The sequence below is a fragment of the Phycodurus eques genome, chromosome 11 (assembly GCF_024500275.1).
Source record: "Phycodurus eques isolate BA_2022a chromosome 11, UOR_Pequ_1.1, whole genome shotgun sequence".
Taxonomy (NCBI): domain Eukaryota; kingdom Metazoa; phylum Chordata; class Actinopteri; order Syngnathiformes; family Syngnathidae; genus Phycodurus; species Phycodurus eques.
This window is the reverse complement of record NC_084535.1, coordinates 2,430,650-2,458,065: the sequence shown is the minus strand read 5'-3', so window position 1 is coordinate 2,458,065 and position 27,416 is coordinate 2,430,650. Positions and strand designations below refer to the sequence as shown.

At 41.9% G+C, this 27,416-nt stretch overlaps 1 protein-coding gene across 1 annotated transcript; it reads left to right on the top strand.

Annotated features, from left to right (window-relative positions):
* Positions 1-6,113: 6,113 nt before the first annotated feature.
* LOC133409831 (1-phosphatidylinositol 4,5-bisphosphate phosphodiesterase beta-1-like) lies at positions 6,114-27,413 on the top strand. Its single transcript, XM_061690350.1, is given in 33 exon segments — positions 6,114-6,390; positions 8,845-8,922; positions 9,393-9,461; positions 10,043-10,183; positions 10,262-10,341; positions 11,055-11,108; positions 12,544-12,619; positions 13,374-13,474; positions 14,173-14,336; positions 15,130-15,276; positions 15,765-15,922; positions 16,834-16,916; positions 17,027-17,111; positions 17,186-17,357; positions 18,118-18,173; positions 18,669-18,765; positions 18,899-18,983; positions 19,387-19,511; positions 20,074-20,228; positions 20,312-20,479; positions 21,146-21,245; positions 21,332-21,436; positions 21,663-21,775; positions 22,287-22,328; positions 22,330-22,438; positions 23,342-23,395; positions 23,530-23,707; positions 23,781-23,910; positions 24,443-24,519; positions 24,705-24,794; positions 24,950-25,007; positions 25,082-25,168; positions 25,946-27,413. Coding segments are annotated over 33 exon segments (3,489 nt in total). The 5' UTR covers positions 6,114-6,291; the 3' UTR covers positions 26,099-27,413.
* The last annotated feature ends 3 nt before the right edge of the window (positions 27,414-27,416 follow it).

Genomic DNA, 27,416 nt, shown 5'->3' with positions numbered 1-27,416 from the left:
TGTCTTGAGGAGTGCAATTAATACCTGATGTTAAATCTCAACAAATAAACACATTAAAAAAAAAACACCTGAAGTAAAAAAGAAAAGAAAAAAATTAACTACATACAATGTATAGACAATTAAAAATGATGTAAATATGCGCCATCATTTTCTCTTTTTTTAGTTTGGCCCCAATATAATTCCAACTACATCAGAGGTTCCAACTTGCTAATGAGGACATTACCTTGGCAGTCTCTCTTTTGAAAAAGTAGAAAAGCACCTCACTGTCTGGACCTTAGCCATATTTCAGGGCAAATGTATCAGGGTGCACCTTGGTTCCCGAAAAAAAAAAAATGAACACAATTGGGGACCAAGGACAAATCCTAGGGGGACTCCACTTCAGGACATTTTGAGGCTACATGTCCCTACACTTTTATCCAAACATTTTTCTTTTATTATTAGGAGTAAGGCCTTAAGATGTTCGAGGGAATCTTACATATACAGCAATATAATATACAGAATAGTCACAAATAACAGTTAGGTCGATACAAAAACAAGAGGGCAAAACAGCAACAAAAGAACAAAAAGTAACAACAAGAGATTATAATCAGTGGTAATGTTCATGCTAGTGTCAAGGTGGTACATAGAGGTGTATACACACAGAAAAACCTTACTCTAACCCTCAGAAAAAGATCGGGCACTCGGTCCTGTAGTGTCAATCCAGCCTCAGATGGAAAAAAAAATAAAATAAATGTACACTTGACCTCCCTCTTCTTTCCTTATTTTTGCAATGTTTCCATTTTACAGCAGATGACCTGCCTCACACAGTTTGTTCTGTGCAAAATAATGCATCATTTCCTGTGTATTTAATTGGCCCGTTTTTACGTTTGCTGTATATTTTCAACATTTCGAGTGATATTTGTAAAAAGAACGGCGGCGGACACCTTGAAGAAAGTCAAGTGTGGAATTGTCGGCCATATAAGAAGGGCTTATCGAGGAGTCGGTTGACCTCCTTTCCATTCCACAAATCTCTTTCAGGTCTCAGCCAGGACCGAAAAAAAGAGATCTAATTATTTGTGCAATTAAGCTATTTGTTACAGTGTTTTAAATCCTTTTTCTTACTAATGCATCGTTAGGTGGCCCTTAGACATCTCAATATGTAGCTGACACGCCTGCGAGCTCCAGAGTTCAAAATCTTTCACCCAAGCGCTTGATTAAAAGTACTTTCCGGCAGTAAGAGCTCATCTCTGAGGACTCCTTTAAGAAGCGCTTAAGCCCGACCCACCTGGTACGCTTCCAAAGGACCTTTACGATGATCTTGTTGCCTCTGTCTGACATCTCCTTTAAACTGAAGGGGTCCCTGAACGCATCACGGGCTTCTGAGCCCAACGGTCCTCCAAATTCGATTTTTGGTTATGAAACCGAAAAAGTGATTCAGACTATTTCCAGTCCCTGCAAGGGTCCTTCACACGCGCACACACGGACACACACATCCATAAGGGTGCTACACACACACGCTCACTCTTTGGTCTTGTATGAGCCTGAAATAGCTCTCCACCTCCTACTCTGCCTTATATAAGATCCCAGCACGGAGATTTGCTGGTGCAGATGGGGCGTGTGTGTGTGTGTGTGTGTGTGTGTGTGTGTGTGTGTGTGCACGCCTCTGTCTGTATGAGTGCCAGTGTGTGGGCAGTGCCAGTGTCTTGAGTCCTTTGCGTGTGTGTGCAACGTGGCAGATTTACAGAACAGGTCGAGTTAAAGTGTTTTTTGTTGTTGTTGTTTTTTGGGTTGGGGGGGGGGGGGGGGGGTTGATCAGAACATAAATTGTTGGGGCGACCATCAATCTCGACCAATCTTTGAAAAACAAACTAAAAAAAAAATCTATCTTCCACCAAGGTTGGGGGGAAAAAAACAACTTAAAAATGATTCAATTCAAATTAATTGCGCAAAAGTTAAATAAAAATTGTACCTAAATGAAAACAAACAGTTCTAAAACATTAAATGTATTGTACTTACAAAGTTAAATACAACTGAACTGAACAAATTGACTTGACTGTATTAACAGAAAGTTCAGGCCACTGAATCGTACAAAATTGTAAACATTTCGTGTACCACTAGAGGGAGTTTTGGATTATTAATTCCCCCCCAAAAGAAGTTACTGTTATGTTTCAAAATGTTAAATTCCTGACTTTGGTGTAGCGTATCTATGATGGTGTACAATTTGGCGCCGGTGTAAATGTAGGATTCTTCCGCCTTGGCGGAGGTCTGAGTGACAGACTTCAGTGATCGTGAACTGCTAGATGAGTTTAACGGGGAAGTTAAAAGCGCTGGCAAGATTGGAATGTAGCCTCACTTCGTGAATCCCGCTCGAGTCTCTGCCCACAGCCACGCCCGCAACTGACATCGCACGAGACGAGGCCTGTACGTGACGTGCGGTGAAAACTAGCCGATGTTAGCCACTGCTTCTAGGTTGGTAGCAAGACTTATTCGTAACGGAGTGTTACTCCTAAAACTTCAAAGTGATAATGTTGAGTTTTATTTTTTGATTGTACAATCAATTAAAAATGGTGCTAAGCTTGCCTGTCAAGTGTGAATGTTGCTAATTTAGCGTCACTTTGGAATCTTCTCAGCTGTTTGGGCTTGCGCCGCCTCAAAATGTTCACCCTTGTTTTGTCTTGGGATTTGTTCAAGTCCTCTTTTTGCTCGTTGTATGCACAGTTGTTGGCAATGACGGAATGTATTGTTTTGTTTTTGTTTTTTTCCAGAGGTGAATATTTTGTTGTTTTTGTAAAGTTCCTGAAGAATTATTGACGCCTTGTCAGTCATGCTTTTTGTTTTGCTCGGACACGTTGTTTTCTTCAAAATTAAAAAGTTGGGGCCTCAATGACAATTTGACAAAACATTCTGTTTGGGAAAATTCCAAACTCTCCTTTTAAATTGTATCTTATTAATGACATGTTTTTTAATTCGTTTTTTGTATTTTTCATGAGTAATTTTAGTGTATACGTTTTGGGGTTTTGTTTTTTTCTTCCAGTTTGCTCAATTGCAGACAGAAGTGAAATTTAGTGCAATTTTCCTCATGAATTTGACTTCGTTTTTTTCTCTCCTCAGTTTCTAAATGTGCTGAGAATTGAAATTCCATCTGCACATGTAATGTTTGTTTGTTATAAAGATGATTTTTAAGAGAAAATAACTTGGTTTTATGTGTATAAAAGCCGTGCGATGTGAAAATGTTAGTGTGACAACCGCACTGTAGTTGATCATCTAGCCAATGCACGTATTGATTTCGATCTTTATTATACGCCACATTGCACAGAAGGAGCCCCAATTGCTTCAGTTACGCCGACGACAATTCATCTTCCTGTCTCCGTTCAGACGGAGGACATTTAATTTTATTGGGCCAAAACAAACCTGCCCTCCCCTCTTTCTGTCCTCCTCCTCTCTCGTCTTTGATTTTTTTTCTCTCCATCAGCGTGTTGTCATATTTGCTGGACGGCGTGCGGCTGCCACTTTGCTTGCTTGTTTGCATTTCTTAGCAGACGCCTTGTCATTCTTTTCTGCTTCTCCTTGACGCCCGCACCGCGCTTTGCCATCTTAAATCTCCTCGGCCTCGCCCACTCGCTTTGACTAATAATCAGTCGGGTTGGCAAACAGAGAAATTCAATGCCAGCCGGATGTTTTTAATCTTTTTTTTTTTTCCTAGCCTCTATATTCACAAGACTCACATTTTGTTATAAGCATATTGACGTCATGCTTCAGAATATTTTGCTTTCCCCATTGAAATGAATCTAAATGTCATTCATCTCTTCCAGCCAACCAAAACAAATGCTGCAATTGTTTGGGTTACGCGTCCCTTTAAATGGACACTTGCAGCCGCGAGGACTGAGGAGAGCTTACCTAATCAGCGAGAGATCAGCAGGCACTGCGCACACTTTTCAGGGTTCCTTAATATCACGATCACTTACTTACATGTTTCACTTTCTTGGAAGCAATGCTCGTGGGTAATTTACAGGGGGAAAAAATTAATACAGTATAGTGGAAAATATAGTGCACAGAGCAAATGATGTTTACGCCGTGTAGAGAAAGCACAAGAACTTAATTGCTCTCCCCCCCCCCCCCCACTGAGTCTAAAGTTTATTCGTAACTCACGTCATCGCTCACAAGTCAAGGCAAAAGAATCGGCCGAGCAACGAAAAACTCGCAAGTCGGGGCGCTCGTTAAGTCAAGGAGCCACTGAACTGTTGTCGTACAGTGGAACCTCGCAAGTCACATTTATTTTACCCCTTAGCAAATAACCTTTAGTAACTGTTCAGGCAATATTTTAAAGAAAGTTTTAACATTCTTAAGTGTAAAATGTTTTTTACGTTTCGTTACGTTAAGTTTCATGAGGTTAAGTTATTAGGTCATGCGAACGTGATTCGCATTGCAGATGTGCCTCGCACATCTCATTTTTCAGTATTCTTAATTGTCATACAAGGGTGAAACATAATTAATTTGAATTAAGGAAAATTCATCAGGGCTAATTCACAGACCCCTTTTTTTTTTTTTAACTATTCAGCTAACAAAAGATTGACTTGGTTGTTTAATTTGACGCGTGATGCGTGCGCATTTGTATGCAACACATTCAAAAGTCACTTTCTCCGTAATAGCAAGTGAAGCACTTTCCGCAGCTAGAAAAGTTGAAGCTCCTCGTCCACCAAGTAACTCATGTCAGGCCTTTCGGAGCTGTGTTACCACGGCAACAAGCAGGGATTTTTTTTTTTTTAAGTAACCCGCTTGGATAGTAACAATTGTTTAGGGCAGAAAAAAAACAAAACATAAAAGGATTGTGTGTGTGTGTGGAGTAAGACAAGTTTGGTGTCTGATGAAAAGATTTTCACGCAAACAAGCTTTTGGCAGCGTTCCACTTGTTGATTGACCCAAACATCAAAAGGTCAAGCGCTACGTCCTCCTCCTGGCCTTATTTGAATTTCAAAAAATATATATATATAAATCAGACTGCTTAGAGCGTCTGCCTCACATTTCCGAGGACCGGGGTTCGATCCCCGGCCCCGCCTGTGTGGAGTTTGCATGTTCTCCCCGTGCCTGCGTGGGTTTTCTCCGGGCACTCCGGTTTCCTCCCACATCCCAAAAACATGCATGCTAGGTTAATTGAGTCTCTAAATTGCCCGTAGGTGTGACTGTGTGTGCAAATGGTTGTTTGTTTATATGTGCCCTGCGATTGGCTGGCATCCAGTTCAGGGTGTACCCCGCCTCTCGCCCGAAGATAGCTGGGATAGGCTCCAGCAACCCGCAACCCTAGTGTGGATAAGCGGTAAATAAAATGGATGGGATGGATGGATCTGGGCTCATTACGTTTTTTGCATTTATTTTATGTATGTTTTAAAAATGAAAAAAACAAGTCTAGGATAGAAAATTATATATTTTTTCTTCACTTTATAGTTGTAAATGAAAACGCCGTTTATTTACTTCTTACATGTAGGTGTTTTATTTCATCGGAAAGTACAACGCAAATTTGAGCTTGTTTGCTGTCATGACAAACTTGATTTTTATCCATTTTTAAAAAAAAAAAAATTAAAAAATGAAGAGTTCTTGTATTTATCTCTGAATTTTATTTGCTTTTTTTTTTAAATAGAAAAATATCAACGCATCTTTGAGCTCATTTACTCTTCTCATGAACTTGATTTTTTTGTTGTTGTTGTTTTTTTCCCCTCTCCATTTATTGTATGTATATCCTAAAGAAGTAAGACTAATAACCCAAAGTAGTGAAGCGTTGGACAGGATCCCACCTGTTGACCAACCATCAAAAAGTCAACCAGCACTTCCTCCTGCTGGCCTCATTTGACCAAAACCTTCTGCCCCCCCCCCCCCCCCCCACCCCCACTTTTGCATTCCGCCTCCGCTCCACCACTCATCTTCCCCTCTTTCCCTTTTCCTCTCCTCCTCCTCCTCATCCCTTTCTTCCCTCTCATCCCTCCCCCATCAGTGGGAAGCTGCTTTGCGCATGTCGTCCATGAGTCAATTTGTGGAGGCTGAGCGCGCGCACACACACACATGCGCACGTGTGTCGCTGTCTCCCACAAAGGCATCTGCTTCAGTCTGTCTCATGCAGCACGGCGGGGCGGGGGCGGACGACAGATAGTAGCACCAGCAGCACCACAAGAAGATGAAGATGCTGAGGAGGAGGAGGAGGATGCCGCAGCCGCCCACCTCCGCCTGTTGACGCCAGTTTGACAGCTCGGACCAGAGTCTGGAGGGCGCCGCGCTGGACTTGGGGGACCCGAACCGGGGGGCGCACGTGCGTGTGAAGCCATGGCCGGCGCCCAGCCGGGGGTCCACGCCTTAAAACTCCAGCCGCCCGCCGTCTCCCGCGCCCTGAGGAACGGGAGCAACTTCATCAAATGGGACGAGGTAAGACAGATGCAAAAGTGCAACAACTGGAAAAAGGTTTCCTTGTCTCCATATTTTGCATGAGAAATGCAATGAGAAAACACAGGTAGCGTTTGTCGAGAGCACTGTTTCCTAACCTTTTTTGCGCTAACGTTAGAGATTCAATTATGAAACGCGCGCATCTTAAGAGCGATGTTTACCACGACATTTATTGAGCCGAGACACAAATTGGACTTGAAGAACATTTCACGGCCCTCCAACAATACAAAAATGTCACAAAAATGTAGACTGAAATATTGATGAGCTCGTTATATTTGACTCACTAATTGTCTTAAACATTGTGAACTCTCAGCCTGTTTTTTTTAATTGATTTTATTTCTAGTTTTTAAAATGTATTTTTCAGATTGAATATGTAAATATACATGAAAATGTCGTATGTATTTCTTAATTAATTTTTTATTAATTGAAAAATGCAGCAGGTTCACACTCAATGTTCTTCTCAGAGACCACATATTAGGTCCTATTATGTTCTAAATGTGTTCTAAAAATGTAGTCATGTAAATCAAAATGTCTCCTGCTTAATTGTTAGCATTTTTTTTTTTTTTTTTTTTTACAAGCAAAAAAATACAGCGCCATTTTGAGCTCATTTACTCTTCTCAGAAACGTTTTTATTTTATCTTTATTTTGATTTATTTTGCATGTATTTTTTGGCGTGTTTTAAGCTCATCTCAGAAACTCAAATGTATTTTAAGGAATTTTTTTCATTCAATTATTTCTGTACTTGGTATGTATGAAATTTGCGGCTCTGATTTTTTTAATAATTGAAAAAAAAATACAGCACGGTTTAGTTTCGTGGAACACTGCTGTTATTCTGCCGTCGGAGTGGCAACAGGTGGACACACAGGTTAATTGAACTTTCTGCCATCTAGTGGAAGAACATAAAAAAATTCTTCCCATCACTATGGGTCACTGGCATAGATAGATGAACAAAGATACATTTGTCGTCAATAAATAAACTTTTTCGGCCCAATTAAGTGAAATAGGATCATTTCCCGTGGCACAGTGGTTGGGAGTCACCGCGGATTCAAAGCACGATTTATGATAAAAAGATTTCTTTATTGACCATTTTGTGGCTCAAAGCACTTGTTTGCATGACAGCAAGATGTGTGTGTGTTTGTACTTGTACGCACGCGTGTCTATTGGTATGTTATAGTGCCCTCACGATGAGAATGTGCGGTGATGCGGTTGCTATGGTAACTGGCATGGCTGCCCCTTCCTTAACAGAAGTGATGCATAATGTGACACACATGATATTTGACAATGAATGTGTGTGACAGTGTGTGTGTGTGTGTGTGTGCGCACGTGTTTTTCTTTTTTTTTTCTTTTTTTTCAGATGAGCTTTTTTTTTTCTGGGCTTGGTGTTTTAAAAGAGTTGCCATGGCGACACTTGACAGGGATCTAGTTGGCCATCCTCACCGCTTGTAGTTCTACGTTTCAGTCCTCGGCGTGTAAAGACGCTCGGAATGAGTCGAGCTGCTTTCATTCGGTAAAGGAATTAAACTGATGACTTTATAGCAGGATGTTCAATGAATTCAGAAACAGCAAGGTTTGGTATAATGTGTGAATCGTTTACTCAGAAAATAATTTTTCATCATATTTATTTTAGGTGTTCCAAAATTAACATTTTTTTTAATTGATAAAGTACTAGTAGTTATCTATCTAGAGCTCTGTTTGAATTTTACTTGCTCTTCTAGAAACTATTTTTTATCTACGTTTATTCATTTTTCTATCTAAATGAAGATTTCTAGTGTTTATTTCTTAATTTTATAGTTTTTTGTATTATTTAAATTAGATCCAAACAGAGCTGTATTCTCTGTTTGGATCTAATTTAGTCTTTTTCTCAAGTTATATGGAGTCTGAAAATGGACTCGGGTTAATGAGGTCAATGAAAATAGCCTGAATTTGTATCTTTATTTTATCCTTTAAGATGTCTCATGTTTAATTTTGGGACATTTTTAATCAATTAAAAATATAAAGCTGTTCTGAGCTCATTTAGTCTTCTCACAATATAGATCTCATGTCTTTTTATTTTGTGTATGTTCTAAAAAGATGAACCCTTGTGTTGATGATATGGATGAAGATGTCTCATATTACTTCTGGGATACTACAAGGATCTATCCTCGATACTTTCTTATTTCCTTAAACCATATAGACTTCTTTTCATGGGCGTGGACATTTTTTCTCTCATTTACGCTTCTTAAACCATAGATTTTTTTTCCCTTTTTTTGTTGTGTGTGTGTGTTCTTAAAATAAAATATTGTAATGCTGGTGTTGGTGACGTAAAGGATGATTCATATTAATTTATAATTAAAATCAATTGAAAAATACTGAACAGATTTGAGCTCAAATTAGTTCGCGGGTATCCCAAGGATCTGTCATGGATTTTCCTTTGACGTTCGACATGTTCCTCGCCAGGATCTTTCCACTGTAACTCCTGTGACTCTCTACGTGGATCCTCATGGACTTTACCTCTACTGGACCGACCAGAACAAGGTGCTCAAGCACAGACGAACACACGCACTCGTTATAGGATATTAGTATTATTCATTTTATTTTAGACGCACAGACTTATTGACACGATATAAATGAAGTCCATGGATAATACAGACTGTAGTACAGTTTATTCAAATATGAACTTTCATTTCTACTCATTGTACACTTAAGAAAACACTTTTGAGTCCAAAGTATCAAGGTTTGAGTCAGTCTATTGTCTTTCCGTTGTATGCAATTGATGCTGCAATCATTATTTGAATTCCATTTAAACAAGATTCAGACATAAAACAGATAATAGTATACGCATGCCTTGCATAAATAGGAAGTGAGCACATGTGCACACCCTGAACATGCTCAGTGTGTGGCTTTTAGCATTGATTGTCAACACACACACACAGCTTAGCACCTCTGCAGGAAACAGGATTAATCGTGTGTGTGTGTGTGTGTGTGTGTGTATTTACATATTTCAGGAGACAGAGTTGTTAGATTTAACCCACGTTAAAGATGTCTGGACGGCCAGAAGCACCAAAACGGCCAAGGTACCCGCCGCCCTCTCTTCACCTTCTCTCCGCCTCCTCTTCACCTTCTTCACCTCCTTTTGCAAACATGCCGTCTTGCCGTGCGTCTCCTTAGAAACGCAATCTCGCTGCTTCTACATGCAAAAAAAAAAAAAAAAAAAAAAAAAAGCTCGGCAATCATTTGTATGCTGAAGTGATCTTTGTTTATTCCCAAAGCAGACAACACAGTATGTACATACTGTGTTGTTTTCTTTTATGTTAAAACCTTCCAAAATGTATTCCTTTTTTTTTTCTCTCTGAAAATTCTAAAAAGTGAAGCGCTGTGAATACTTCCTGGTTATACAGAAGGTATTAATACTGCTTCCATTGTTTTATATATATATATATATATATATATATATATATATATATACACAGTATCACAAACTTGAACTTTGAATAAGGGTGTGTAGACTTTTAATATATATATATATATATATATATATATATATATATATGTATATATATATATCTACTGTACCTGCAAGCTGCAATTAGCGTCAACAGCTTTTTTGTACCAGAAAACAATTGTGACATTGGACAATTGTCCAATTGGACGACAGGAGGCCAAACTGCGGGAGCTGCTGGACGTGGGCAACCTGGTGGGCCGGCTGGAGAACCGCATGGTCACCGTGGTGACGGCCTCGGACATCGTCAACGTCAACCAGATCATCTTCATCGCGTCGCAGGAGGACGAAGCCAAGGTAGGCCGTGGAGGACGATGACGATGACGACGACGGTCGTACAAATGACGATGACGTTGATGCTTCGGGTACATGTAGGTGTGGTGTGAGGAGCTCTTTTGTCTGTCGTCCAACCTGCTGAGCCACAACCTCAACAGAGACCACAGTCTCCTAAAAGCGTGAGTCAACTTCTTTTACATACTATCGATGATAGGAACCATCCAAAATGTGTTGATTTGCCATGCGGTGAAACCTTAAAACGGTCTTGAGTGTTTTTTATTTATTTTATTTTTTTATTCCATTTGTTACAGTTGTATAATTATAATCAGAATTGTATCGGGTTTTTTTATTCTTCTTTTTGCAGTTTCTTATTTTTTTCTTCCCTTTTCTATTTTTCAATATACTTTACTTTGACAGTCCTTTTATATTCCGCTTTTTTTCTCATTTTTAGAATTTCTAGATTCTTTTGTTTTTCCTCATTTCCTCCCCCTTTTTCCTTTTCAATGTTTTCATTTACGGGTAAACATTCTTTTCATTTTTTTGTTATTTTTTGTCTGTATTTTTGACTCTTTTTTTTTTTTTTTTTTAAACCCAAACATTTTTCCTTTTCAAATTCAATTTTTTCCCTCTTCTGTTGATTTTATTCCTCATTTTCCGCTTTAGTCCCTTTCTTTTTTTTTTTTTGTCTTTCCTCCTTTACCTTTTCATTACCTCATCATTTTTATCTTGAAATGTTGTTGACACAATTACCTATTTTCCATTGATTCATTCTGTGACAGCGGGTGTGTAACTGATTGGTGTAAAAAGTCTCCAAATATCTATCCTGTCAGACTGACGAAATTGCACATCAAAATGAAGTTCAACTGTTTTTTGTTTGTTTGTTTTGCGGCAGGTATGTGAAGTTGACTCTCCAGCCCAACGCCGAGGGCCGAATCCCCGTCAAGAAGTGAGTACGGCTCGTTTCCTACCTGCGGAATCGTCTGTCTGTCTCGTGGCCCATCTGCGGAGACATGCGCAAATTTCATAACTTTGCTCGTTCCCGTCCCCCCGCTTCCCAAAATAAACTCAATTCCGCGTGCACTTGGGAAAGCAAAAACAGGGACAGGATCCGTCAAGGTGCTTAATTCAGCGCTGACCTGCTAATCGGCCGGCGTCGGCGCACGTGACGCCGGGACGAAGGAACACGGATGTTGTCGGCAGGCCGCTTTCGCGCCGCCTGTTCAAACCGGGACTTTGACCAGTGCAAAATTGGGGGTAACAGTTTGCGGTGTTCGGAGGTCGTAGGCTTGGCTCGCAGAGGTGTAACAAAGGCACCGGGAAGTTCAGCACCCCACAAAGTTCCCTTGACCTCAGAAATGGGTAGTGCTCCCTTAGCAGTGTCTTTTTGGCCCTGGTGTAAATTATGCCAGAACTAAATGCGGTGGTGCCTTGAGATTTGAGCTTCAATTGTACTGTGACCATGCTCGTAACACAGAGCGCTCTTATCTCAAATCCTCTTTCCCCATTGAAATGAATGGAAATGACATTCATCCATTGCAGCCTTTCCAAAGAACAACATTTCCATTTTTTTTTTTTTTGAATGAGCTAAATAGTACTATAATAGTAATATTGTACATTATGAAAACATACATTAATGACATAAATAAACAGAATGTAAAGAATTCAACTGGGACTTTTTGCTTCAATTCAATGGACATTGTGCTGCTCCTTCTGGTGTGTGCCGCTTTAGCCACCTGAGGGCAGTATAAGACTTCCATACAGATATACGTACTCCTGCACACGAAGACAGCAGTTATATTAGTCGTTCTTTGCAGAGGATAAAGAATGTATGCCTGTGAGTATTGTTGTATTGTCTGTCTTTCTGAAGCGTTATAACGCCGCCACATAGATGCTATTCATTAGCCCATCTATACCGTTACCCATTGTGTGTTAGCATTGAGCTAGTGGACTTTAAGGCAAAGCTCGGGTTGTTTTAACGACACAACATTGAAGTGTTTTATGTTTAGCTCGACAGTCAACTTCAGCTGGAAAAAAAATCGAGTTGGGTCACTCGTATCTCAAGGCACCGCTGTCGTTCCCTCGCTACAATCACTGGTTTTCATTGGACTTGCAAATTTTGTGGCTTCAGAGGTAAAGTCTTGTTGGCGTTTGGGACAGTTTGTGCCGAAAGGCAGAATTTCAATTCGGCTTCTTGTTCAGACGGGCGACGTTTCTCGAAAGTCATTCGGAAATGGTCGGTGGCCAAGTGTTCCCTGTCATCCATCCAGACCAGGACTCGACTCGAGTCCATTCCAGGACTTGTTGGGACGTTTACAGAATTTGAAGCGATTCTGCGATGTCTGGCAAATGTCATGGGATTTTTTTTCCTTCTTTTTTTCCAGTATTGTTCGCTTGTTTTCGTCAGACAGGAAGCGAGTGGAGAACGCGCTGGAGAACTGCCGACTTCCTTACGGACGGGTCGGTCAAATCGTGTTTCTGCTTTTGGATTGTAAAACGTGTCACGTTCATTCAAAGTAACGTCAGAATGTTTTATGGCTAAAAATGTTCAATACATTTTGGTGAGGATCGTGTTCAAAAAAATAATAAAAAAGATTACATCATACACCGAGAAAAGAAATGGTGTCAAGAAATGTTTACGTCTGCAAAATGTATTCCTTTAGGTAAAAGTTGATTTGTTTTTTTTCATGATAATACATATACTAAATATGAAAAAGAATTCATTTTGGTGATTGGGCACGCAAAATCAGCCCGCACAGGCACGACGGCATAGTTTGCAAATTTAACTGCATTGCAGTTCATAAAATGTCGTGAAAAATCGTAATTGATTAAAATGTTCGTTGTATCATTTCTTTGTTCTCCTAGATACAATAGAAAATATTATAACAATTATTTTGTAACCCTACAAAAAAGTGTGACATTAATTCCATTTACCAGATGTATTCTGGTTATGTTTGATTCTTTTTAACCAAAGATTCATAACAAAAAGGAATATTTACTTCCTTGCTTACTCACTTAATTGATTTCTTGACTTACTTGTTGTATTTATTTTTTGCCTTTCCACAAGCTGCTGGCACATTCTAACTGAGCAGAATAACGCAAACGGGATTCATCTGACGGCGTTGTCGCGCGGCGACTCACACAGCACGGAAGGGACAGTTGAGCTGGAAAATATTGATTGCGCGTTTGACGTTGTCCTTGCGCCACTCGACAGGGTGACGGCATCAAACTGGAGGATTTCACTCTGGAGGTGTACAAGAGCTTCCTGGAGCACCTTTGCCCTCGTCCGGAGCTCGCCAACATCTTTAAACTTCAGTGAGTTTTGTTGTTGTTTTTTTTCCCTCGAAATTCTGAAAGTGAAGCACTTTTCGGAAAAGCCAATTCTTTAAAAATAAAAACGGAGAAATCCCATGTGTATAGCCTGTATGCAGAAAGTATTCACTGCGCTTCACTGATTTCCATATTATCTGATGTTACACCCTTCAGCCTTATTGCAAAATGGATTAAATTCATTTTCCCCTCAATGTTCTACACACAACATCCCATAATGGCAAGATGGAATTTGTTTTTTTTTTTATTATTATTACTAAAAATCAAAAACTGCAAAATCCCATATGTCATAATTTCTCATAATGTGTTGTGTGTAGAATTTCAAGAAAAAATGAATTCAAGCCAATTTGGAATTAGGCTGCTACCGAATAAAATGAGGAAGAAGGAAAGCGCTGTGAATTCTTTCTGGACACATTTTAAAAGTCAATTGGGCTTTGAATTATTTTCAGTTTTTATAGTTACGTAACAGTATAATATCGTCATCCATGATGGATACATATTTGGGTAGTTGATGAGCAGGTGAATGGATGATCCACCCATCTATTTTCTATCATGTTTGATTGATAACTGAACTCCGCAAATTCTGCCTAGCAACAAGAGCGTGACCTGAGCAAGAAAAAGAAGGAGAGCAGTTTGTAGACATGGTGAGATTGAACCCCCCCCCCCCCCCCCCCCCCCCGTAGGGGAGGCGATGGCGGGACGGTGTCGGTGGATCAGATGACAGATTTCATCAACAACAAGCAGAGGGACCCCAGACTCAACGAGATCCTGTACCCGCCTCTCAGACCCGCTCAGACCCAGATGCTCTTCGAGAGGCACCAGAGCGACAAGACGCTGCTGGAGCAGGGTGACCGCAAAAAACACACACGCGTCGGATGATCGGAAGTGTGGATGGAAAGATGAGTGGTGGTGGATGGGTGGAGCTGAAAATGGATGGATGAATAGATTGAATAGATTGATGATAGAGAACGACTCAAAAATGGTTTGATGGAGGGACAGATAGATGAACTGATGGCAAATAGAAAAATGGATGGGTGGATAATGGCCACGAGTGTGGACGGCTGATGGAAAGATGAGTGGCGGATGGGTGGATTTTGAGACGGATGAATGAATGAGTGAACGGATGACGGCAAAAGGATCAATAATGGTGCGATGCACGTACAGATGGACAAATGGATGACCTGGTAATGCACCGCTATGGAAGAACAGATGGCAAATGGAAAGATGGATAGAAAAAAATATTGCAAGGATGATGAGTAGAGGAGGATGGATGGATGAGCTGATGATGACATATGGACAATAAGATTGATGAACAGATGGAAGAAGAAGAATTCATCATATAAATAAATGTATAATGATGACAGGATCAATAATGTGCGATGGAAGTATCGATGGGCTTTTCGGGTTTTCAGGTGGAACCTATTTCGGAACGGATGACGGACAGACGATGAACAGATGGGGGGGGGGGGGGAAATAGAAGCAATGATAACGGTGGAAGGATGGCTGACGGAATGCTGGATGAACTGATGATTGACTGGCGGATGGATGGATGGATGGATGAGCGAGTGGATGGTAGGACGCTGCTTCTGTCCAATGTTTGTATTGACCTCCGTGTGTCCTTGTGCGCGCGCGTCGCTCAGGCGTGATCTCGGCGCAGGCCTTCTCCAGTTATCTGTCGAGCGACGACAACGGCGTCATCCCCCCGGACAAACTGGACCAGTCCGAGGACATGAGCTTCCCGCTGTCGCACTATTTCGTCAACTCCTCGCACAACACCTACCTGACAGGTACGCACACACGCGGGAATGAGCTCGATGATTCTTAAAGCGCTCGCTGCGTTCGGAATCATTCAGCTCATTCCCGACTCGCGAATCGCTGCAACGGGATTTTTAACATTTATTTTTACAACATTTTTATGAGCTACAGTATTATCATGCACTATGGTGTCAAACCCATTTTTTGTCACGGGCCACATCGTAGTTTTGGTTTCCCTCGGAGGGCCGTTATAAATGTGTGATCGCCTCATATTGTTACATCTAAACAACAAAATCAGAAGCCATTAAAAACTGGTCAATTCAATATATTTGAAAAGGAATATTTGTCAAACAAAATGCTTGCAATATCTTACCATTAAAAAACATTTCAAAGCGAAGACAATCTGCAGAGAAACATGAAGTCGATGCACGGGCTTTGCTTTCGCGGGGCGCATCAAATGATGCAGCGGGCGGGATGCGGCCCCCGGGCCTTGAGTTTGACAGCTCGGATGCGTTTCCAGCGGGCCAGCTGGCGGGCAGCTCGTCGGTGGAGATGTACCGGCAGGTGCTGCTGGCCGGCTGTCGCTGCGTGGAGCTGGACGTGTGGAAAGGTCGCACGGCCGAGGAGGAGCCCGTCATCACGCACGGCTTCACCATGACCTCGGAGATCTCCTTCAAGGTCAACGCGCGCGCGCACGCACGCACACGCACGCACAGGAAATGAAAGGAGAAATTCAAGGAAAGCACGCACGATGTTTTTTGTCGCTTGAAAATAGCCGTCCTTGTTTCCTCAGTTTTTAATCAAATTTAGTTACAGTTGAACAAAAATAGAGCCCATCTTTTTTTCAATTTTTACTATATTTTAGTTACTGTCACATTTCTATTAATGATTGTAATTCTTGTGTTAGTTTGCTTTCTTACAGTAGGTGATTGACAATTCTTTACATTTATATTTACTTTTACACATTTCTCAAAATTCCGTATTTTAACGAGAAATATTTGTTTCCATTTTTTATTATATTTGGATATTGTCACGTTATTATAATTAATATAATTATTTTTGCATCTTCATTTTGCTAGTAAATGATTACAAAAATAAATACTTCTTGCTTTTACCCATTTCTTACATTTCTCTAAAATGAAACAAAATATTTTTCAATTGTTCTTGTATTATAGTTACAATCATGTGTAATAATTAATAGAATGAGTTAGTTTTGGTACTTTTTCGCTAGGAAGTGATTAAGAAATATAAATTTAAAAAAAACAGCCATTTCTTTCTGGTTTGTTTTTGGTTTTGGTTTCTCATTTCTGTATTTTAAAAATGAGAAAACATAGCCCTTATTTTCCATCTTTATGATGTTTTAGTTGCCGTCATGTCTATGAATTACTTGAAATAAATATGTTATTTTTTTGTCGTTTGGCTCGGAAATGATTGACAAATTGTTTTTCCACACTTGCCTTTGCCCATTTCCTAACTTTCCATATTTTGTTTAATGACATAATATTTTGTGACTGTCACTGTCTATTAATCATTCTAATACATTTATTTATGATCTGTTTCCCCCCCCCCCCCCCCCCCCCCCCACCCAGGAAGTAATTGAGGCCATTGCCGAGTGCGCCTTCAAGACGTCGCCTTTCCCGGTCATCTTGTCTTTTGAGAATCACGTTGACTCGTGAGTTACTTTGATAACAAAATGACTAAACCGTTTTTTTTTTTCCTGTCCTAATTGAATGAATTCGTATCCCTGTCTCCTGATACACAAACAAAACATCCTTCTATCAGTTTGAAGCAGCAGGCAAAAATGGCGGAATATTGTCGATCCATCTTTGGGGAAGCGTTACTGATTGACCCATTGGACAAATACCCGGTAAGAGCTCGCGCACGCAAAGACAAGTGGAAAAAAGCCTTTGCGGTAATGGCTTCATCCTCATTTTATGACAGCTGGAGTCGGGCACGCCGCTGCCCAGTCCTCAGGAGCTGATGGGCAAAATCTTGATCAAGAACAAGAAATCTCACAAAGCCTCCGGCGGCGGCGGCGGCGACGTCAAGAGGCTGACGGAGCAGCCGGCCAATCAGGACCCCGAGCCCGTGTCGCCTAGCAACAACACCACAGGTGCGAGGAGGGGCTCGCGTAAGGTCCACGTGTTACGTCAACAACACGCAAAGCGGAAGGAGGGAGAAAGCAAGTACTAGTAAAGGCTGTACTTGACTAGTACTTTACTTTCGTACGTTGGTCAAGTAGTGGGGAAACTTTGGATCTCAAATTCATTCATTCATTCATCTTCCACAAGGGTTGCGGGGGGGTGCCGGAGCCAATCCCAGCTGACTCTGGGCAAGAGGCGGGGTACACACCCTGAACCGGTCGCCTTCCAATCGCAGGGCACATGGAAACAAACAAGGATTCGCACTCACATTCACACCTACGGGCAATTTAGAGTTTTCAATTCATCTACCGGAGTGCTCGGAGAAAACCTGGATCTCAAATGGATTTTTAAAACGGACAGATGGAACATTTCATTCGGAGATGAGATTTTTTTTTTTTTTTTAATTAAATATAATATAATATAAAATAATTGTAATATTTTTGTTTGGTGGTGTGCCATGAGATTTTTCAGACGTAAAATATAAAGTTTGGGAAACATTGCATGGCAGTGTGCAGGTGTACCTAATGAAGTGACTACTCAGTGCTGCATCCTAAATAGACACGATTGGAGTTTGTGAATAAAAAACAGCTCGTAAAAATGCTCTCACGAGAGCGTTCTTGTGGATTAACAAGTTTTTATCCGAGACCATATAAAAACTACAATTTGACACGTGATTGAATGAAAATCCAAATGTTGCACAAAGGAAGTAACTTCTCGTATTCCCAGCAGAGATGGAGGCAGAGAGTGAGGAAGACGACGATGACGACGACGATGACGGCAAAAAGGTCAGTCGTGACGTCACGTACTTGGTATTGCACGTCACCATTGCCTTACAAGTTGAATTCATTCCGTGACCCAACTCGGACTCAATTTACTTTCAATTATGTCCCCATTGAAATCAATTGAAAGGCCGTTCATCTGTTCCAGCCCCTGAAAAAAATTTTTTTTTGCATGTATGTTAATGTTTTTCATTTTAAAGAAAATAGCACTGTATTGTGTTTAAAAAAACAAAACATAATGAAAGAAAAAGTGAAGAATAAACTGGTTGTATAAAGCAGTGGAGGTCAACTTTTAAGAACAATAAAGATTTTTTTGTTGAAAAATAGCCTCTGAAAACACACACGTTCTGTCCTGTAACGATAAAAAAATCTGAATACGATACCCTAAGCGATATTATCTGATTCACCTGTAACAACATTTTTGCCGCTCAACACAAAGCAAAAAAAAATCGACCAAGCGACGGCTCATAACACCAAAAACTCATTCAATCGTCATTTTAGGGCTCGGCGGCGCGCGAGGCCGTGGCCACGGAGGAGATGTCCACTCTGGTCAACTACGTGCAGCCCACCAAGTTCAACTCCTTCGAAGCCTCCAAGAGTAAGAACGCCCAAAGCCGACCGGGAAACAGGCGGATGTTCACTATGCTCGCCTGACGAGGGGAAACGTGCTCAAGCGTGTGTGTGTGTGCGTGTGTGCGCGTGTGCGCGTGTCTGTGCGTGCGTGTGCGTAGAGGCGGCCCGCTGTTACCACATGTCGTCATTTGTGGAGACCAAAGCTCTGGAGCACCTCACCAAGTCGCCGGTGGAGTTTGTGGAGTATCCTTAGCGACGGTTGCCACGGGCGACCGCGCACATCCCGGCTGCCTTTTGAAAACGAGCGTTCGCTTAGAACTTGTGCCGCTCGCATGCGTTTGATGTGTCGTGCGAATGTGTAAGCGTAGTGCCAGGCCATAACATTAGGTACACCTGAACAATATAAGCGCTGTGTTAAAAAGTCTGCTAAATATCCACGGACACCGTTCGAGAGCTGTTCTTTCCGCTCATTTATCTGCAAGAGAGGGTCCGAATATTAGGAACAGGTGTCGCTATGATACAGTACAGTATCTCGGTAAACGCAGTTTTTGTATTGGCGCTTATTAGACCAAGCACCCATCGAAGGAACCAGGATGCGATTGTTGCGGTTCGAAAACGTAATATTTCTTAACCCGGCATTAACCAGATATAATAAATCCCAGCTGAGTCGGATCTATCCCAAAGGAACCAGAGTGGACTCGTCCAACTTCATGCCGCAGCTTTTCTGGAACGCCGGCTGTCAACTGGTGGCTCTCAATTATCAAACCATAGGTTAGGAGTCCAGTATTTCCCCCCCCCCCACTTTTTTTTTTTTTTTTTTTGCTCTTTTCCTGCTTTATTATGAGTTTTTCTTTGAAGTGGCCAAAATGCCCCCAAAATGGCTGCTTCCCACCAAACTAGTAGACTTGCTGTGTCTTTTCCGGCATGGCTTCTTGCGACGTTTTTGTACATCCACTCGTGAATAGACATGTCTCCCAAATTTCGTGTTGCTAAATGAAACTGCCTTCAGGGGCTGAATTTTCCAATATGTCTAGGACCAGTTTGTTTTAGAAAGACCCTTGGAAATGATCTAAATGGCAGACTTCCTGTCTTTTGTGACATGGCTTCTTGAGACTTTTTTTTGTGCATCTGCTCATGATTGACGTGTACAAAATTTCACGTTACAAAGTGATACTGCCTTCAGGGGGCTGAATTGTCAAAAATGTCTAGGACCAACCAGTTTGTTTGGAAGGACCCCTTGAAATGATCAAAAGGGCAAACGGGCTTTAGGGCTGAATTTTTTTTCCGATAAATTATGACCGGTCTACGGCCAACGGGGAATTGTTTGTTGCAGATCTGTCCATGCAGTTGAACCTCTTCATGTTCGAGTACAACGGTCGCAGCGGTTACAGGCTCAAGCCCGAGTTCATGCGGCGGCCGGACAAACACTTTGACCCTTTCACGGAGAACACGGTGGACGGTGTCGTAGCCAACACCCTCTCCGTCAAGGTCCGCCAAGAGGAAACTCCATCTTCTTGACTTTCTTTGAGACGTGGAGTCGCGTCACCTTCTGATCACTCGGTGCGTTCCAGGTGATCTCGGGCCAGTTCCTCACCGAGCGCAGGGTGGGCGTCTACGTGGAAGTGGAGATGTTTGGCCTTCCTGCTGACACCAGGAGGAAAGCTCTGAAGACCAAAACCTCGCAGAACAACAACGCCGTCAACCCGGTTTGGGATGAGGAACCCGTCGTCTTTAAGAAGGTGGCAAACGGGTCCTAGCTTTCTGTAGCATCTTACATGCAACCATTTTTTTTTTTAATATCCAAAGTAAAATGGCAGACTCTATGTGCCCTGCGATTGGCTGGCAACCAGTTCAGGGTGTCCCCCGCCTCCTGCCCGATGACAGCTGGGATAGGCTCCAGCACGTCCGCGACCCGAGTGAGGAGAAGCGGCTCAGAAAATGGATGGATGGATGAAAATGGCAGACTTCCAGTGTCTCTCTGGGCATGGCTTTACAAGACTTTTTTTGTGGGTCTGCTCATGATAGACAAGCCTCCCAAATTCCATGTTGCTAAGAGAAAGACAGTATGTGTCTCGGACCAGTTCGTTTTGGAAGGGCCGCTGAATATAGTCAAAATGGCAGACGTCCTCTGTTTTTCCAGCATGGCTTCTTGAGACTTTTTTTTGTGGGTCTTTGTACTCATGATAGACAAGCTTACCAAATGCCATGTTGCTAAGTCGTACAGGCTCCGGGAGCTGAATTTGAGGTTTTATTTTTCCGGTTTATGACGAGTCACAATGTCTATGTCGCGAGATAACACCGGTCAGGATAATCTGACAATCTGCCATTTGCTGACGTTTGATAAGAAGGGATGAGTCGGGTTCAGACTTGGCCCGATTTAAAGTCCTCCCCGATCCGTCCGCCAGGTGATTCTCCCCACCCTGGCCTCGCTGAGAATCGCCGCCTTTGAGGAAGGAGGGAAGTTCATCGGCCATCGCATCATTCCGGTGTCTGCCGTACGACCCGGTATCAGCATTTCTTCTCCGTCTGCTCTGACTTGAAGATCTCGAGGAGACCCTTCTGCTTTGACTCGATGCACGTGTGCTTTCAAGGGTATCGTTACATCGGCCTGAGGAACGAGAAGAACCAGTCTCTTATTCTGCCCGCCGTATTCGTCTCCATCGAAGTCAAAGACTACGTCCCAGACACTTTTGCAGGTACACACGAGCCCAAATCGTCGCAAACTCAGACATACAAAAACCGGACAAAACAAAGACATGTTAGTACTTGTTTAAAATTTGTGAAAAAAGCCGTAGCGTCTCCACTGATACGTTTAATTGTTTGAAGAGATTCTTATTTTGTTGGTTTCTCCTTTGAGACGTAAGCCTTAGGCAGCCGCTCGGCGCGCATCTCCTGCCAGGTTGTGTTTGTGTCCCCGTCTAGACGTGATCGAGGCCCTGTCCAACCCGATTCGATACGTCAACCTGCTGGAGCAACGTTCCAAGCAGCTGGCCGCGCTGACGCTGGGGGACGGAGACGACGACGCGCACACCGAGGTCCCGAACGATCAACAAATGATATCTTTTCAAGTGAACATAAACAACTGGAGATGATGTGGTTGCAAATGTGTGCACACCCACCCTCTTGTAACTGGGGGCTGTGGCTGGGTTCAGAATTAAACAAGCACATTTCAACTCATGTTAAATGCCAACATTTGAAGTGCCTGATTAACCTCAAAGTTTAGCGGTTCAAGGAGGCTTTTCATAGGATTTTTTTTTTTTGCTTCCTAACAGAAGCCTCAAAAGGATTTTTTATCTAGCACTGATTCCTATTTTGAACTGTTCATAATTTCTTACTGCATGAAAACAAAATTGGCATTTGAACACGGGCATGTAAGCTCTTTATAGCCACTGTATATGAGTAAAATATGAATTCATTATACATTGCTTCTGGAAGGCTCCAAACCCAATGTAGCTCCCATATAATATCCATCCAAACGATTTCTGAGTCATATTAATTATGTTTGACTTTGATGGAAATTGTGTGTGCTTGTTTTCGGTGTTCCAGGACGAAGCCGACAGCTGCGCCGAGCGCAAAAACGATCCCAGGGTCGGCGTTGGTGGAGAACGGACTGAGCCCGGCGCCCGGACCCGCGGGCCACGCTCCCGTCGCCGCTGCACCCAAACCCTCTGCGGCCAATCAGCAAGCGGCTGCGACAGGTAGAAGCGCCGCCATCGACCGAAGCCGGGGGTGTGCAGACTTTTGTGCTCAAGGAACATATTTGATTTTGAAAATAGACAAATGGTCATTTGTAATGTTAAATGTATATGGAAAATTTGATTTGAAAATAATAATTCTCATTTTTGATTGTATTATTTATAATTTATTTAAACATAATTAACAAATCATTGAAGAAATCAACATGTATTCGATGTATGTATAAAACAGTTCATTTTGAGAATAAAATTATTCTTTTTTTTGTAAATGTCATCATTTAAGTATAAAAAATTAACCAAAGGAAAAAATGTTAAATGTACTGTATCTGATTGTTTTGTTTTGTTTTACCAATAGATTTTTCAATTTATTGTTTACGCTCAATAAAATAGATAGATGAAGTAAAGTAAACGTTAAAATGTGGATGTAAACTACGTGAATTTGTTTAACTGTAAAATAAGTTATTCTCATTTTTAATTGTATTATTTTTTACAAACTTAATTATAAATAATAAATCTGTTGTTTGAGCAAAAGAAAAAAAAATGTCCATGTATACTTACTATTATTAAAAGTGTATCATACGTTATAATATTGTTGTATTTTCTTTTTTTAAATAATTATATTAACCAAAGTTTTCATTAGCTAAATTAATGACAAATAAAACATTTTAAAAACAGCTCAATGAATGCAAACAATTACAGGACTTATTATTAATTAACTTACATTCGGAATTATGACAGGACTCCTGAAAATGTAAATTCTCTGTGGGCCGGTTTAAAGAAAGGCGCTTTGCCAACCGCCGACTCGGACTGAGGGGCGAAGCAAAATCGGGCTTGTGACAGCTTTCATGTTGTATTTAGTTGACGATGAGATCATCTTCGAGTTATTTGTCTCGTGTTTACTTTTAGATGCGGCCAAACCGGCAGCAAAGACGGAAGATTTGGTGTTAAGCGTTTTGATAGGTCAGTACGTACGACGCCCACCAACCAGTGGCCTCCAATGCGTCGATGTCGGCCTCAAGACGCATTCGGTCACGTGTAAGGCGGGCCAAACGTTGGCCGCCCTCGGTCTAAACGTCGCATTGTGTCGTCGGCAGACGTGCCCGTGTGCACGCTGGCCTGGCTGCGGCAGTCCAAATCGTACCAGAAGGAGCAGCGGCGTCAGTTCAAGGAGCTCAAGGAGCTGGTGAGGAGGCACCAGAAGAAGACCTCGGAGCTCCTGCGAGAGATCAACAACAAGTACAAGAAGACGGCCAGACGCTGCAGCAAGAGCAGGTGCGTGCGGGTGCCGCCTTTGTCCCTTCGCTCGGTCGTGCCGTGGTGCTCGCTAAACTGCGTTCGCGTTTAGGCGCTCGTCGTCCGAGGAGCCGGACGAGCGTCTGCGGGCGCTGCGAGACGAGCAGCGCGAGCAGCTGCTGGCGCTCAGGCGGGAGCAGTACTACAGCCAAAAGTATCTGCAGAGGGAACACGTCAAGACGGTGAGGCCACGTCCGCTACGTTACCTCCGACGAGGAAGCTTCCGTTGTCTTCGGCCGTGTATATCCCGGGTGCGCTGACTTTGACACGCATCCAGGAATTTGGGATTTAGTTTGAGCCAAGATGGCAGACTTGTTCACATTAGAATGTGCATGAGCGCCACCTACAGGACTAGGTGGGCGGATCGCGGGCGTGCCGGAGCCTATCCCAGCTATCTTCGGGCGAGAGGCGGGGTACAACCTGCACCGGTCGCCAGCCAATCGCAGGGCACATAGAAACAAACAACCATTGGCACTCACAGTTTTTTGTTTAACGATGGGTCAGTACCATTCACGCAATTCACACATTGATAATTGCGTAAAAATGTACACAAATGTAAAAATCTCCAATGTCATTTATAATGGGTGAAAATGTTTCAAAATAAAATGAAAGCCTTGTTGGAGGTCTGCGCGTGGTGCTCCTGTCCAAGTTCTTCTTTTTCTCGCCTTGCTTTTTGTATCGAACCTCAAAATGTCCACTTTTATCACCCTTCAGCTGAACGAGCGACTTAGCAGCCTGGCAGAAGAGAATCACAGCTCGCAGATGAAGAAACTCAAAGACATCTGCAGCAAGTAACAATAACATCTCCTAATGAGCTCTTGATTTAGATCGCATTAGATTGTGTTGGGTTATTTTTTGTGTGTGGCATTTTGGTACAGCCGGTAACCGTCCATTGACTCAACTTTCTTCTTCATTGTGGTTAACACTCATTATTCCACCAGAAGTTATTAACGCGATATTTGTGCCGCCGACTCAGGGAGAAGAAGGAGCTGAAGAGGCAGATGGACCGAAGGAGAACCGAGAAAATCAACTTGGCCAAGACTAAAGAGAAACATCTGGCAGAAGAGTAGGACATCTCCAGCTCAAATAAGGCCAGACAGCGAATGAATGCCGAGTCGGGCAATCATCGAGCTCTGCTGTGATGTGTTCGTCGGCATTCGGCTCCTCGCCTGGTTCGTTTCTTTGAAAAGCTTTCATCTGCTCTGCCTGTGTGTGTTCCAGAGAGAAGATGGAGATCAACAAGTCGTACGTCAACGAAGTGGTGCAGAACATCAAACGGGTGAGCGCAGGAAGAAGAAACACATCTCTCTGTGCTAGCAAATTGTCAGGTTATGTATGTTTGTGGGGACGTAGCTGGAGGAGACCCAGGCCAAGCGTCACGAGCAGCTGCTGGAGCAACACAATCATCTGCTGCAGGAGATACACGAGCAGAAGCCAAAGGTAGCACACGCACACCTAAAAAGCGTGATTTTCCAAAATTCATCAGCCATACTAAGACAGACGCGCAGGTCTGGAAAATGATCAGTATGAAAGTTTCACATCATAATTGTAGTGAGCAAAATGATCTTATGTCAGCGATTTGTTCATGGAAGCTGCAAGAGTCAAAACATGAGGTACAGAACAAAATGCAAAGGTATTCGCTGAAAACTACACCGATATCTCAAAAGAATACAAATATCACGTGAAAAAAAGAAAAATGTTTGAAGACAAATACGAGAGCAAAAATACACAAATATTAGTTGAAAAATACACCCATTTTAGAAAATAAATATAACATACACTGTAATATGATAATATCATATAGTATTTAAAAAATACAAGAATGTTGGAAACAAAATATTGAAAAAAATATTAAAATGATTGGAAAATAATTTGATATTTAGAAAAATACAAAAATATTAAATGCATTGAAAAAATATACAGTACAAATAGAACAGAATCTTTTTTTTAAATCTAAAAATAGAAAAATATGAGGGCAAAAAAAAGTTGACAAAACAGGTAAGTATCAGATAAGACGTACACATCCACTGTACTGGGAAAAAATACACAAATACAGTATGACATGAAAATACTCCAATATTGGGAAGAAAAACAATGGCTTCTAGGGGTTACATTTCAGAAGTAGGGTTCTTAGATTTGGACGCAAGTGTCCTTCGTGAATGTTTTCAGTTGCGTTGTAACTTTGCTTGCGGGATTTGCGCCGGTGCTCCCGCTCAGCTGCAGGGCGCCATCGAGGCCGAGTTTCAGGAGAAGTTTGAGCTGTTGCCCGGCGAGATTCGAGACTTCCTGCAGGACAGGAGGCCGGAGTTCAGAGGGCACAGCGAGTCCCGACCGTCGACCCCCAACGAGATTCTCTCCGAGGACGACTGAGCGACTGTCCTGTTACCGACTGTTACCGTTTCGGTTCATTTGTGCGCAATGAAGACTTTAATCGTTTGTTTGGATCACGCATGCTCTTTGATGTACCTCAACATTTAATAGGATTCGTTAAGTACCATTTTAATCACCTATCTACCAATCTGTCTATACTTTCTATCAGCTTATCTACGTACCCTACCTACTTACCAGCCTGCCTACTGCAAACCAACCTAGCTACAAAACTACTTACCTTCCTAATGTATGTTGTTTTTTTCCCTCTGAACAACCAACCTTTCTACATTGCTGCCTATCTACATATCTGCCAACCTACTCATCAACCTGCCAACCAACTATCTAACCTACCAGCCTACTCTACTGACCAACTAACCTACCTAGCAACCAGCAGACCTACTGTACCTATTTATCAATCCTTTCTATCTACCTATCGGTCTCCCTAATTATCTGCCTACCTACCAAGCTACAAAAAAAAAAAAAATGGAAATAAAATGGAAAACGTTTTTCAAAAATCAGCAGATTGGTGAATCGGCGGGTGCCGAAGCGCACGTCTGCGTGGGTCCGCGTACTGTCGGCGAGTTCATTGTATTTCACTATTGCGATTCCAAAAATGAAACTCGGGAATTATAGATACATTCAACACAAGAAAATGCTTTCCGGAAGGCCAATTCCACACGCATTTCCATATTAAAATATTTTTGACTGTTACTAATGTAACATTCACATTTCTTGGTGGTGGTGGTGAAATGTGGGTTTTCATTAGCTAGAAGCTAAAATCATCCAAATGATAACAAATAAAAATCCCAAAATATTCTCACTCTGTTGTAAAGCTATATACAGTAATACGAGTTTTTGAATTGAACTACAGATGACGTTTTCTCATTCTAATTTCTTGCGAGGCACCTGTACCTTCCTTCCTACCTACTTACCTACCTTCCTGTCTTCCTTCCTAGCGTCCTAGCTTCTTAACAGTCATTTATTTGCTGACACCCTAATTCCTCCACACCGGACCTTGAACTGGTTGAAGCATGTTTTGATTCTGTTTAAAGGTCAGATGACAAAGATGTTATGGGCTCAGTTAAAATTCATATTTGCATTGTTTATATGTTATGTAATACATGCACGTCACTTCCAGCAAGTTTTCAACTAGAGACAGTAGAATAACTTTCGAGGTTTACATTTTACCACGATTGGAGGCATCTGTCGTGTCCGGGAGCGGCGCGCTAAAATTAATATGATTATGACTTTGTTTTTTGTTTTTTTCCTTTGCATGACATTTAACTTATTTAAATAAAGCGAGATGGGAAATGTTTCC